Source organism: Podarcis filfolensis (assembly GCF_964270895.1).
Source record: "Podarcis filfolensis genome assembly, chromosome: 6".
In the NCBI taxonomy this organism is placed as follows: Eukaryota; Metazoa; Chordata; class Lepidosauria; order Squamata; family Lacertidae; genus Podarcis; species Podarcis filfolensis.
The window spans coordinates 6,310,642-6,322,754 of NC_139609.1; the positions used below are offsets into that span (position 1 = coordinate 6,310,642).

Sequence of the window (12,113 nt, forward strand, 5' to 3'; positions counted from 1 at the left end):
AATTGCGGTGTGCGCACACGCGGCACGGCGGGTTGCAAACGCTGTGGGTTGCGAACGTGCTTCCCGCAAGGATCATGTTCGCAACCCGAGCATCCACTGTCCTCTGCTTAAAAGTGCTTTGTGATTTAGCATCCTCTCAGTCTTTCTAAATTGACAAATACCCAGCCTGTCCAATCCAGGGGCTTCATTTTGCCTTCCAATTGTAGGGGGCAATGTTGCATGCACCTGTTTCAGGTAGCTCATCTGGACTTGACTGCTTCTTTGGAATTTCCCCAGCATTAATAAAGCTTCCGATTGCCTGTGCACCCCCACATCCCCCTGCCATCTACCCCCCACCCCAATTGGGCCCACCTAATTTCCACAGCTGCAGAGTATAAAATGTGCAGGTCTTGCTTCAAGGGGGAAGCTGGGACAAACATTCCGGGTTTGTTTGTTTTTAAAGAGATGTTGCCTCATTAGGTAAATTATCTTTGTGGCCCTGAAGGTCTTCACAAAAGCACATTTGGCATTTTGTGCCACTTTCCTACAATTTATCTTTTCCAGTACCATGCTGGTGCTTTGCCTTTCCTCTAGCTTTCCTCATTCTTGTGTTGTCCATCAGGAACTGCCTTGGTAAGCTAATAATTTATGGGAACCCCTCAAGTTGGGGACGATTTGGGGAAGGCTGAGTAATGTGTTGTGTTCAGAATGGCGCACGTCCGTGGTATGTTTCAAAGTCCTTTTTTACCGGCATCAGGTCATTATGATTACCCCTATTAGGTTAAATGAGGAAATGGAGATCAAGAGAGTTGCCCGACGTCTTGCTGAGTCAGTGGCAGAGATGGAAACGCAAATGCTTCTCCCGTAGGAAGTGATAATTGGCATGTTCTTAGTCCCAGGCTACAGCTCTCGTCATCTGTGGGAAGGACAGCTTGTATTCTGCATGGAATCTGAGGGAACAGAAGCGAAGCAAAATGACTCACGGTGGACGTTGCAATCTCCCTTGCCTCTCTGTAGTCTTGGTGTTCTGCCACTCTTGCCTTCTACTGCTCTCCTGGATGTTTCTCTCATCCCCTTGTCAAAATTTGGATTGTAAGCACCTGGGGAACAAACACCGTTCTTCCGTGTATGTTTATTGTGGACACCGAGGCTGTCTAAGTTATTGTTGGCATCCACCTGTCTTGAGAGATAATAATAATAATAATAATAATAATAATAATAATAATAATAATAATTTATTTGTACCCTGCCCATCTGGCTGGGTTTCCCCAGCCACTCTGGGCGGCTTCCAACAAAGATTAAAAATACATTAACATGTCACACATTAAAAACTTCCCTGAACAGGGCTGCCTTCAGATGTCTTCTGAATGTCAGGTAGTTGTTTATCTGATGGGAGGGCGTTCCACAGGGCGGGTGCCACCACCGAGAAGGCCCTCTGCCTGGTTCCCTGTAGCTTTGCTTCTTGCAGTGAGGGAACTGCCAGAAGGCCCTCGGCACTGGACCTCAGTGTCTGGGCTGAACGATGGGGGTGGAGACGCTCCTTCAGGAGCCGAGGAGTGTGCCTTCAGGGCTGAAGTCAAATTGCTGCATGGCCGCACTGAAGTGACCTCCCAAGGGCACAAGCCTGGGCAGTGTGTATGGAGGTCCTGGGCAGCCCAGGCAACAAGCCTCACTGTGGATGTGGTCCAGAGGAAAAGCACTAGCTTGGCTGCAAGCGTACAAGGCACAATCTAACCATCTTAGGGATGCCATTCCGGAATTGTGTAGGGTTTACTGCTTAGCCTTCTCTTCTCCCAAAGATATCCCACAAGGCAGTGGAGATTTAGGATCAGAGTTTTCCTTCTCCTAGATGGCCTCCTTTCCCAGGAGGACAAGCCCCATCTGCCCCTCACTTCCCTCTACAGCACATGCAGAAACCAACTTTTTGACCATTGGACGTGCCATTGGTCTTGTCCGCTCAACCACCAGAACTGCAGGAAGTCCATAACTCACTGAGGGTTTGAGTTCCATCGGCTGCCTTCACCTGGTTTAGCAGACCAGGTTGGGTCAGGGTCAGGGTCAGGCCGCCCCACGTGTCACCACTGAGGGGGGTGACACAATGCTTGGCGTCACTCACCACGGGGCCTGCAGCATGCCTGAGCCACGTGTCTCTCCTGGGAGTAACGCGGTGGCTTGAGCTCCCGCAGGCTCTGCACTGCCCCAAACAGTCCGCCCGCTGCCTCCCCCTCAGCTGTAGGGCGGCCAAGTGAAAGGAGGCAGGCAGACTCCTTGGAGGCCCCACGGTGTGTCCTGCCCTGGCACGCCCCACGGGCAGCTGACTCGATTGACTTGCTCCGCTGCTGGGTTGGGTCCTGCACAGTAGCCGGCCCTGTTCCTGTCAAAGTTGGCAGAAGTAAAAAACGCACATCAGAGGTGCTGCAAAGAGAAGCTCTTGCTTCTCACAGTAGCAATCAAGTCTGACCTGGCAGAATTAGTGGTATCGCTTGACCATGCTCCATTGGTGCATGGAGACTTCCTTGGCTAGGTGTGGTCAATCTCTCTCAGCAGTTCCTCTCAGTCCCTCCAGAGCTTTGCTGGTGGAAAAGGGGTAGAGTTCCTGCCTGAGGTCAAGGGTTTGAGACCTTCTGCTGCCTTCAGTTGTGCCACATGCTGGGTTAGTTTCTCCTCCTCATCCTCTGTGGCCAGGCTGTACTTCTGTATGTTTCCGAGCACAATTCAAAGTGTTGGTGCTGACCTTTAAAGCCCTAAATGGCCTTGGTTCAGTATACCTGAAGGAGTGTCTCCACCCCCATCATTCAGCCACGACACTGAGGTCCAGCACTGAGGGCCTTCTGGCGGTTCCCTCGCTGCGAGATGCCAAGCTACAGGGAACCAGGCAGAAGGCCTTCTTGGTAGTGGCGCCCGCCCTGTGGAACGCCCTCCCACCAGATGTCAAAGAGAACAACTACCAAACTTTTAGAAGACATCTGAAGGCAGCCCTGTTCAGGGAAGCTTTTGATGTTTGATGTATTACTGTATTTTAATATTTGGTTGGAAGCCGCCCAGAGTGGCTGGGGAAGCCCAGCCAGATGTGCAGGTTATAAATAAATTATTATTATTATTATTATTATTATTATTATTATTATTATTATTATTATTACTATTTTCTTTAACTCTCTTTCCTCCGCTCTCCAGCTGCCGCTGCTTCCTTTCCCACCCGAACGCTCCAAATTACACAAAAACCTAAGCGGGGAGAGGGGGAAGTGGCCTTTTTGCTTAGGGATAATGCAAAGCAACCAGTTCTGTTTATTTATGTTAGAGCATCAGTACCCTGCTTCTCAGCCAGAAAGGCTCCTGGAGCAGCAATAAATTAAAACAGCACAGTCCCTGCCCCACAGGCTTGCAAACTGAAATGACACAGAAGGGAAAGCGGAAATCAAAGCCGGGCACCAGTTCTTAAAACTGCTGGCAAGCTGCCACGTTTCAGGGGGAAGGAGGAGCCTGATAAAGCTGATGGATTGATCCCTCCTTCCCTTAGGACAGTTGAAGGGGCAGCCATCAACTTCTGTAATTTATTTTGGTTATAGTTGGACGGCAACTGAGTTGCCTTTGCCTTCCTACGCTTCTGGGCCTTGAAAATGAGCATGCCGTCAAAACAAGTAATTAGCGTAAAGACCCTCCACAAAATGCACAGTTTTGCATGAAGAGTAAAAGTTTATCTAGATCTGCTTCATTTGCATGATTATTGAGCCTTGTAGAATTGTAGTGAAAAGGTTGCGAGGGTCGTTCAACCGCCTGCAATGCAGGAATCTCAACTTAGAATCATAGAATCATAGAGTTGGAAGAGACCACAAGGGCCATCGAGTCCAACCCCCTGCCAAGCAGGAAACACCATCAGAGCACTCCTGACATATGGTTGTCAAGCCTCTGCTTAAAGACCTCCAAAGAAGGAGACTCCACCACACTCCTTGGCAGCAAATTCCACTGTCGAACAGCTCTTACTGTCAGGAGGTTCTTCCTAATGTTTAGGTGGAATCTTCTTTCTTGTAGTTTGGATCCATTGCTCTGTGTCCGCTTCTCTGGAGCAGCAGAAAACAACCTTTCTCCCTCCTCTATGTGACATCCTTTTATATATTTGAACATGGCTATCATATCACCCGTTAACCTCCTCTTCTCCAGGCTAAACATGCCCAGCTTCCTTAGCCGTTCCTCATAAGGCATCGTTTCCAGGCCTTTGACCATTTTGGTTGCCCTCCTCTGGACACGTTCCAGTTTGTCAGTGTCCTTCTTGAACTGTGGTGCCCAGAACTGGACACAGTACTCCAGGTGAGGTCTGACCAGAGCAGAATACAGTGGCACTATTACTTCCCTTGATCTAGATACTATACTCCTATTGATGCAGCCCAGAATTGCATTGGCTTTTTTAGCTGCCGCGTCACACTGTTGGCTCATGTCAAGTTTGTGGTCAACCAAGACTCCTAGATCCTTTTCACATGTACTGCTCTCAAGCCAGGTGTCACCCATCTTGTATTTGTGCCTCTCATTTTTTTTGCCCAAGTGCAATACTTTACATTTCTCCCTGTTAAAATTCATCTTGTTTGTTTTTGCCCAGTTCTCTAATCTGTCAAGGTCGTTTTGAAGTGTGATCCTGTCCTCTGGGGTGTTAGCCACCCCTCCCAGTTTGGTGTCATCTGCAAATTTGATCAGGATGGGAAACTTGGGAACCTTGAATGTGAGGTTCCAAAATCTCTGCACATACATTCGGTGTAGGGCCATTTGATGGGTGTGGTAGGTAGATAGATGATAGATAGATGATAGATAGATAGATGGATAGATAGATAGATGATAGATAATTTATTATGGTCGGAGACCAGCTTATAAAACACACTTGGGGGTACAGTCACAGAAGGAAAACAAACAATTAAAACATTGTACAATAAATTTAAAAACAATGTACAACAATAAACTACCGCAGGGAGCTGACCCAGAGTCACCCATAGAACAGAGTTTGGGGATTTTCTTAACAAACTAGTTTGAGTTGGGAGATGGTCTGCGCCTACACATCTGTACACAGAATCTGGCGACCATCTGGGTCGCCTTCTGATCTTTGCCTAACAGGAAAAGGTTCGAATTTTTGCTTTTCCGGGAGGTCAGCGAGCCTCACCAGTAGGGGATCAGTGGTCTTGCTACGGGCCTCTTCATAAAAGGGACATCTAAAGAACAAGTGCTCTGGGCTTCCTATCTCCCCCAATGAACAGGTGCAAAGTCTCTGAGCGTATGGGACTTTTTTAAAGGCTCCTTCCAGGACCGGTGAGGGCAAAGCCGAGTTTCTGGCGAGTGTAAAGAAAGAAAGAAAGAAGAGATAAGCTGCCGGTGCAGCTATATATATCTCGATTTCTCCAATTTTATTGTCGGGGAACCTTGAGCAATCCCATTGTCTCTCGGTGTCTATGATTCTTTGCCTGACTGTAACTTTAAATATATATATATATATATTATTAAGTTTTCCACAGTTATACCACATAACAGAACAGATAACACAAAGAGGAAGGAAAAAGAAAAGAAAAGAAAAGAAAAGGGGGGGGAGTACATCAAAAAAGAAAACAGTACAATAAGCATCTTATCCACCACCATAAAAGAAATAAACAGTAAAAGCGAACTTAATCCTTTAAAAGCCCACACTTATTTACATATTGGTTGACTTCCTCGATTCCCTCCCTTATGAATTTCCTTGTGTCTGTATGTAACAGCTTTCCAATATCATTCTTAAACCAAAATATTTCCAGTTATTATTTAACTTATTCACTTTTCTTAGTTTCTAAACCCCATTTATTTAGTAAATCCTATTTTAATCCTAGGCCTATTTGGTACTTTCAAGTGATTTCTAATTTTTTATATTACAGTATTTATTCAAATAGTCTTTAAATTTCTTCCAATCTTCTTGGTATTCCTCTTCTATCTGGTCGCGGATTCTTCCAGTCAGGTCAGCTAGCTCCAAAAAATCCCATCATCTTCATCTGCCAATCTTCCACAGTTGGTAATTCTTGTATTTTTCAGTTCTTAGCTAGTAAAATTCGAGCAGCTGGCGTGGCATACAAAAATAATTTAACATCTTTCTTGGGCAGTTTCAGACCTGTTATCCCAAGAAGAAAGGCCTCTGGTTTCTTAATAAATGTATATCTCAACATTTTTTTCAATTCATTATAAATCTTCTCCTAGAAGTCTTTCTGGGAGGTCCACCACATATGAAAAAAGGTACCTTCTTTTTCTTTACATTTCCAGCAAAGATTATCACTGTTGTGGTAAATCTTTGCTAGTTTTACTGGTGTTAAGTACCACCTATACATCATTTTCATAACATTTTCCTTTAACATCGTACATGCAGTAAACTTAACCCCTTTCTTCCATAACCTCTCCCAATCCTCCAACTTTATATTATGTCCTACATCTCCTGCCCAATCAATCATTACCGATTTAACTTGTTCATCCTTTGTATGCCACTCCAACAACAAATTATACATTTTAGACATATTCTGCCTGACCGTAGCTTTTGCCTGGCCCAACCCCAGGCTTAGAAAGGCTTGAGAGGCAATGGGTGTGGTAACTGAGGCCAAGTTCCGATGAGTTCAGCAAAGCAATTCCAGTAAATCTGTGCCTGAGCTGGGATTTGACCTCCAGCCTTGTAGGTCCACGTGCAGCCTCTGGCTTCAAGGTTGTCTGGGCCATGTAGTTTGGCCACGGATCAAGCATGTGGATGGGTGAGCATCTTTGCCACTCCCATGAAACAAGAGTAAGGCGTGGCAAGGAATGGGAATTTTAACAAGGGCTTCCTTAATCTCCAAGGCAGTTGGGACCAAAAGCCTAGGGTGGAGCAGCTGGGATTTGGGATGCTGTTGTGACTCCCTGCTAGGGTGGCGACTGAGAGTGTCTCCTGATGCAGTTGGTTCGCAATGTGCCATCTGGAAATAGTTCTCTTGGTTAACACCTTCTGCTCTTCCCTGTAGGAACATGTCCTGAGCCTGAATTTGCATTCCTTGTATTTGCTCAACACAATGTTTTGACTGATGTCGAGGGAATACAGTGGTACCTCAGGTTACAGACGCTTCAGGTTACAGACGCTTCAGGTTACAGACTCCGCTAACCCAGGAATAGTACCTCGGGTTAAGAACTTTGCCTCAGGATGAGAACAGAAATTGCACGGCGGCAGCGGGAGGCCCCATTAGCTAAAGTGGTGCTTCAGGTTAAGAACAGTTTCAGGTTAAGAACGGACCTCCAGAACGAATTAAGTACCTAACCCGAGGTACCACTGTAATGGAATGAAACTAAAGATGGCAGGGTCAAGACTGGAGGCCCAGAGGCAAGCAAGATGTTGAGCAAACTTGTGGGGTTGGGGGGGAAAGCAGTTCAGTCTGTGCCTGAGGAACCAGCTCAGAGTCAGCTCTTCTGGACCAGGGTATTCCTTGTAGATGCAATATGGCACATGTGGCTCCTACGATTTTATTCTTAGAACATCCCTGCAAGGTAGGCAGATTATGAGTGGTCCGAGGTTGCCCACTGGACTTCATGGTCCAAGCTGCAACTTGAATCCAGGTTTCCCTGGCCTTAGTTTAACATTTTAGTAACACATGAAATGAGCCTTATCTGGGTCAAGCCAACTGTCTGTCTGGACCAATATTCTTCCTCTGTCAGGCCCAAATCCTGATACTTTAGGATTTTTAAAAGTGCTAAGCACATATGGAGCACCACTGTATTTCTTGCTGTTCTTCTTAAGCCTCTTGCAAGTATAAGATATGGGGACAGTGAAACCTCATGAAAATCCAGGTCAAATAATCCCTGCAGTAATGTCCAAATTAACATATTTTCTAACAGATCGAGAAAGAAGACAATTTCTTGGCAAAACAGCAGAAGTGTATTGATTATAGTAAGAGATACGGTTTTGAGCCGAATAAGATTTATGGATTTATGATGTGCTAATATTTGTGAAGGAGCGTTATGGAATATATATCATTTCTTACGAGGTAGATCAAGGACCTTAGAATGCTGCTTTAGAATTATTTTAACATGGGATCACTGCCGGTAGGAAGATTAAAGCATATCTTTTGGGTAAGCGTTTGGTTAGTAACCTTATTGTTAAGTGGTTATTTAGAGATCATGGTTTTGTTGTTTAGTTATGATAAAGAATCTTATTCATTTTGTGTTATAATTACATATGCTGCTATGATAAGAAATAAATAAGTAAGAAATAAATAAGAAAATGGGAGGGACCCAGAAGGTCATGATAACAGTCGTGGGGTGCAGGAGCCAACAAACTTCCAATCCCCACAGACTTTTGTTCTTTTCAAAAAGTGTATTTCTGTTGCCCATCATCGGGGATTTTCTGGGTTATTGGTACTTCCTAAAATGTGGGTCTTTGATGGTTTGAACCTTTTCTATGCATTAGAATGGGGTTCTTGACCAACTTTATAAGTTGATCCCATCTTACACAACTCCTTATTAAATTGCCACACACACACACATGTCTGTCCATAGAGAGTGACAATTTCAATGTCTAGATAAATATATAGAGTTGTATAGTCTGTATGTGAACTTCAGCCTTTCCGGCCATTAAAAGCTCTCCAGTCATCTCCCAGGTCATGGTCTCCTCCTCCTCTTTGATTTCATCCTTCTCCTTACTCCTCTTTCAACCTTCACCTTGGTTGGCTTGCAGGGCCCCTCCTCCTCTTCACTTCTGTTCCTGCTTCTCCTCCTACCTTCTGTTCCCATGATCTTCCTTCCTAGCCAACTCTTTGCCTCTCTGGGACATTAGGGAGGCTCAGCCAGTCTCCGTCATAAGCTAAAAACCACATGGAAGATAATACTAGTCAACTTTGTTCCGGTAATTTTTCTGTACTGTGGAAGAATGTGCAGAGGAAAGGAAATAACGCCTGCTGTCTGTCTGTCTGTCTGTCTGTCTGTCTGTCTCTATCTATCTATCTATCTATCTATATCTATATCTATATCTATATCTATATCTATATCTATATCTATATCTATCTATCATCTATCTATATATCATCTATCTAAAATACAGTGGACGCTCAGGTTGCGAACGTGATCCGTGCAGGATGCACGTTCGCAAACCGCACCCCCGTGTCTGCGCATGCGCGAGTTGCAATTCGGCACTTCTGCGCATGTGCAAAGTGCGATTTAGCACTTGTGAGCATGCGCGACCGCCAAAACCCGGAAGTAACCCGTTCTGGTACTTCCGGGTTTCGGTGTGTCCATAACCTGAAAAAACGCAACCTGAAGCGTCTGTAACCTGAGATATGACTGTAATAATTTTTATTCTCCTGTCTGTATCTTATTCCCCCTACAGACTGGAGACCTGCTGTGACTCTGGGAGTCCTAGACTGTGCTGAGGCGAGCAACCAGAAAATCTGCTCAGATTTTGGGATCACCGGCTACCCAACACTGAAGGTAAAGTTGCCTTAGGGGTAGGTGAGGGCATGTTCAAGGGTGGCGGCACTGCAGCTAGTTCAGCTGGATCCTCCTATTGCGTTTAGGGTTGATGCTGAATGCCCTATGCCCTTGCAGAAGGGTAGCAGGAGAGCAGGAGCCCCCAAACTGAAGGAGAGGGCCCTTTCTGTAAAACCAGGCCTTTGTTCAGAAAGCAAAGCAGGAAAATCTGGTTTGCCTGTTTAAACGGAGAGATTTGATCAATCATGTTTCTATGCTGCTTTCTCAAATCGGCTTACAAACAATAAATAACAGCAGCATAACAAAACACAAAAGAACACCACAAATGCAATGTAAATAATATAAAACAATAGACAAATTATCAATAAAATAATTGCAATCTATAAAGCAAAACAGCAACTAAACAATAAGCCAAACATCACAATTACAGCAAGTCATGTTATATGATTAACAAATCATTTATAATCTATAAAACAACGTTAACAGCATTAACAAAATAGCAACTGGGAGGAAAAGCTAATTGCTGTTAAGTTCACACATACACTTCCCATGCCCCCATGATTCGTAATCTTCCACTCTGTTCAGTTCATTAAAATATGCATAGAATACACACAACACCCATTGCTAAGCCTTCTCAGTCCAACACTGCTCCTGCTGGGGTCCTCAGGCCATGGGGCAGACTGTGGGGCAGGGCTGGTGGGAGCCAGTGAGCTTGTAGGCACTGGGTGCTGGTTGAAGGTCCTGCTCACCTATCTCATCTCAGTAATGGAGCCGGCTCTTCTACTTCCCTGACAGCGAGGATGGATGGAGCAAATAGGGTTACCTGTGTGTACCTGCAGGAACCCTTCCTAAACAAAAGATCTCCCTTGCAACGATGTCGTCAGAAGCGCCTATAAACTTTTACTAGCCTACCTGCCCTCACATACCTGTGTTAGCCAATTGTGATGATGATGGCAGGGAGGAGAACCGTGGCTCTTCTGGTTTACAAAAGCTTCCCCACCTAGCTATCTGGAGAGGTTTCTGACTCACCTGCTTTGCCAGGCAAGCAGAGTGGATTTATTTTTATTTTTAGCAAGCATTTTTATTAAGAGGATAGAAGCTGAAAACAGCTGTGTTTAATAGAAAGCAACTGAACTGATTTTGAAGTTTAAGCACTTTGCTTGTATGCAAAATATTTTTTGAAATTGTTGCTTCCAAATTTTTTTTATTAGTTTTCCAAATTGAAAACAAACAAATAGAAAAAAGAATCAAAAAACAAACAAACGTTTATCCTAATTGTAATAGTTCCACTTTTTTTAACATTGTTGGGTGACTTCCTCGAAACCCCCTGGCTGAGTTTCCATATAGATCATTGTAGCAGTTTTCCGAAACTATTTTCACTAAAATTTACTTAGTCAATTAACATCTTTCTTTCTTTTCATTTTAACTTAACATAGTATTCTACAACATCACATATTTAAATCCTAGGCCTATCTGATACTCGCAAGTAAGTCTATTTAATTTATTTTAACGTATTTAGCTAAGTAGTCTTTGAATTTATTCCATTCCTCTTGGTACTCCTCCTCCTTCTGGTCGCGGACTCTTCCGGTCAGGTCGGCTAGCTCCCAAAAGTCCATCATCTTCATCTGCCATCCCTCCACTGTTGGCACTTCTTGTGATTAAAATTGTTGTTGTTAATATACTGCCCTTCATCTGAAAGTCACAGGGTGGTTTACAACATAAAAACGCAAAATACATAACATAATAACAAAACAAAAAAATCACACACACACCCCAAATTTGTTGCTTATAGGTAATCCTGTGTTTGCCTTCGTTCCCATGGTCTAGGAATGCAGTAAGCATCAGGGCTGGTTCATATGTGCAAATTGGCTTGTTTTCTGTTTCTTCCTCTGACCATAGCCTGACCATAGCACTGGGCTTGAGAAACTCCCCCATTCCCTTACTTCCACCTGCATAATAATAATAATAATAATAATAATAATAATAATAATAATAACAACAATAACAATAACAACAACAACAACAACAACAACAACAACAACAATTTATTTTTTTATACCCCGCCCATCTGGCTGGGTTTCCCCAGCCACTTTGGGCGGCTTCCGACAAAATATTAAAATACAATGGTCTGTTAAACATTAAAAGCTTCCCTGAACAGGGCTGCCTTCAGATGTCTTCTAAAAGTCAGGTAGTTGTTGTTCTCTTCTGGTGGGAGGGCATTCCACAGAGCAGGAGCCACCACCGAGAAGGCCCTCTGCCTGGTTCCCTCACTTCTCGCAGTGAGGGAACCGCCAGAAGGCCCTCGGAGCTGGACCTCAGTGTCTGGGCAGAACGATGGGGGTGGAGACGCTCCTTAAGGTATACTGGGTCCGTTTAGGGCTTTAAAGGTCAGTACCAACACTTTGAATTGTGCTCGGAAACGTACTGAGAGCTGGGAGGAGGATTTGTCCTTCTAAATGGACATTCATTTGCTGCCCCTACTGCTTCCAGATAATGGACTCAGATGTAGGGATGCTGCTACAGCAGTTCCACAGGAACGATTGTGCGAGTGTTTTGTGTGTTAGAAGTTAGAACTGGGAATCGGACACGGCCTTAAAAAGCCTGATGCAGTTGCACCAACAATGTCTGGTGTCCTTTTGTGCAGTATCTTGCCTCTGACCCTCTTTCTGTGTTTATTGTCAAGCCCCCATGACTGGTTT

General features: G+C 44.5%; 1 protein-coding gene across 1 annotated transcript in view; it reads left to right on the forward strand.

Annotated features, from left to right (window-relative positions):
* QSOX1 (quiescin sulfhydryl oxidase 1) overlaps positions 1–12,113 on the forward strand; it is an 84,289-nt gene that overhangs the window by 25,345 nt on the left and 46,831 nt on the right. The window contains exon 2 of the mRNA XM_083621597.1: positions 9,314–9,414. Within this exon, the coding sequence (XP_083477723.1) occupies positions 9,314–9,414 (101 nt within the window). The remainder of the gene's footprint in view (positions 1–9,313; positions 9,415–12,113) is intronic.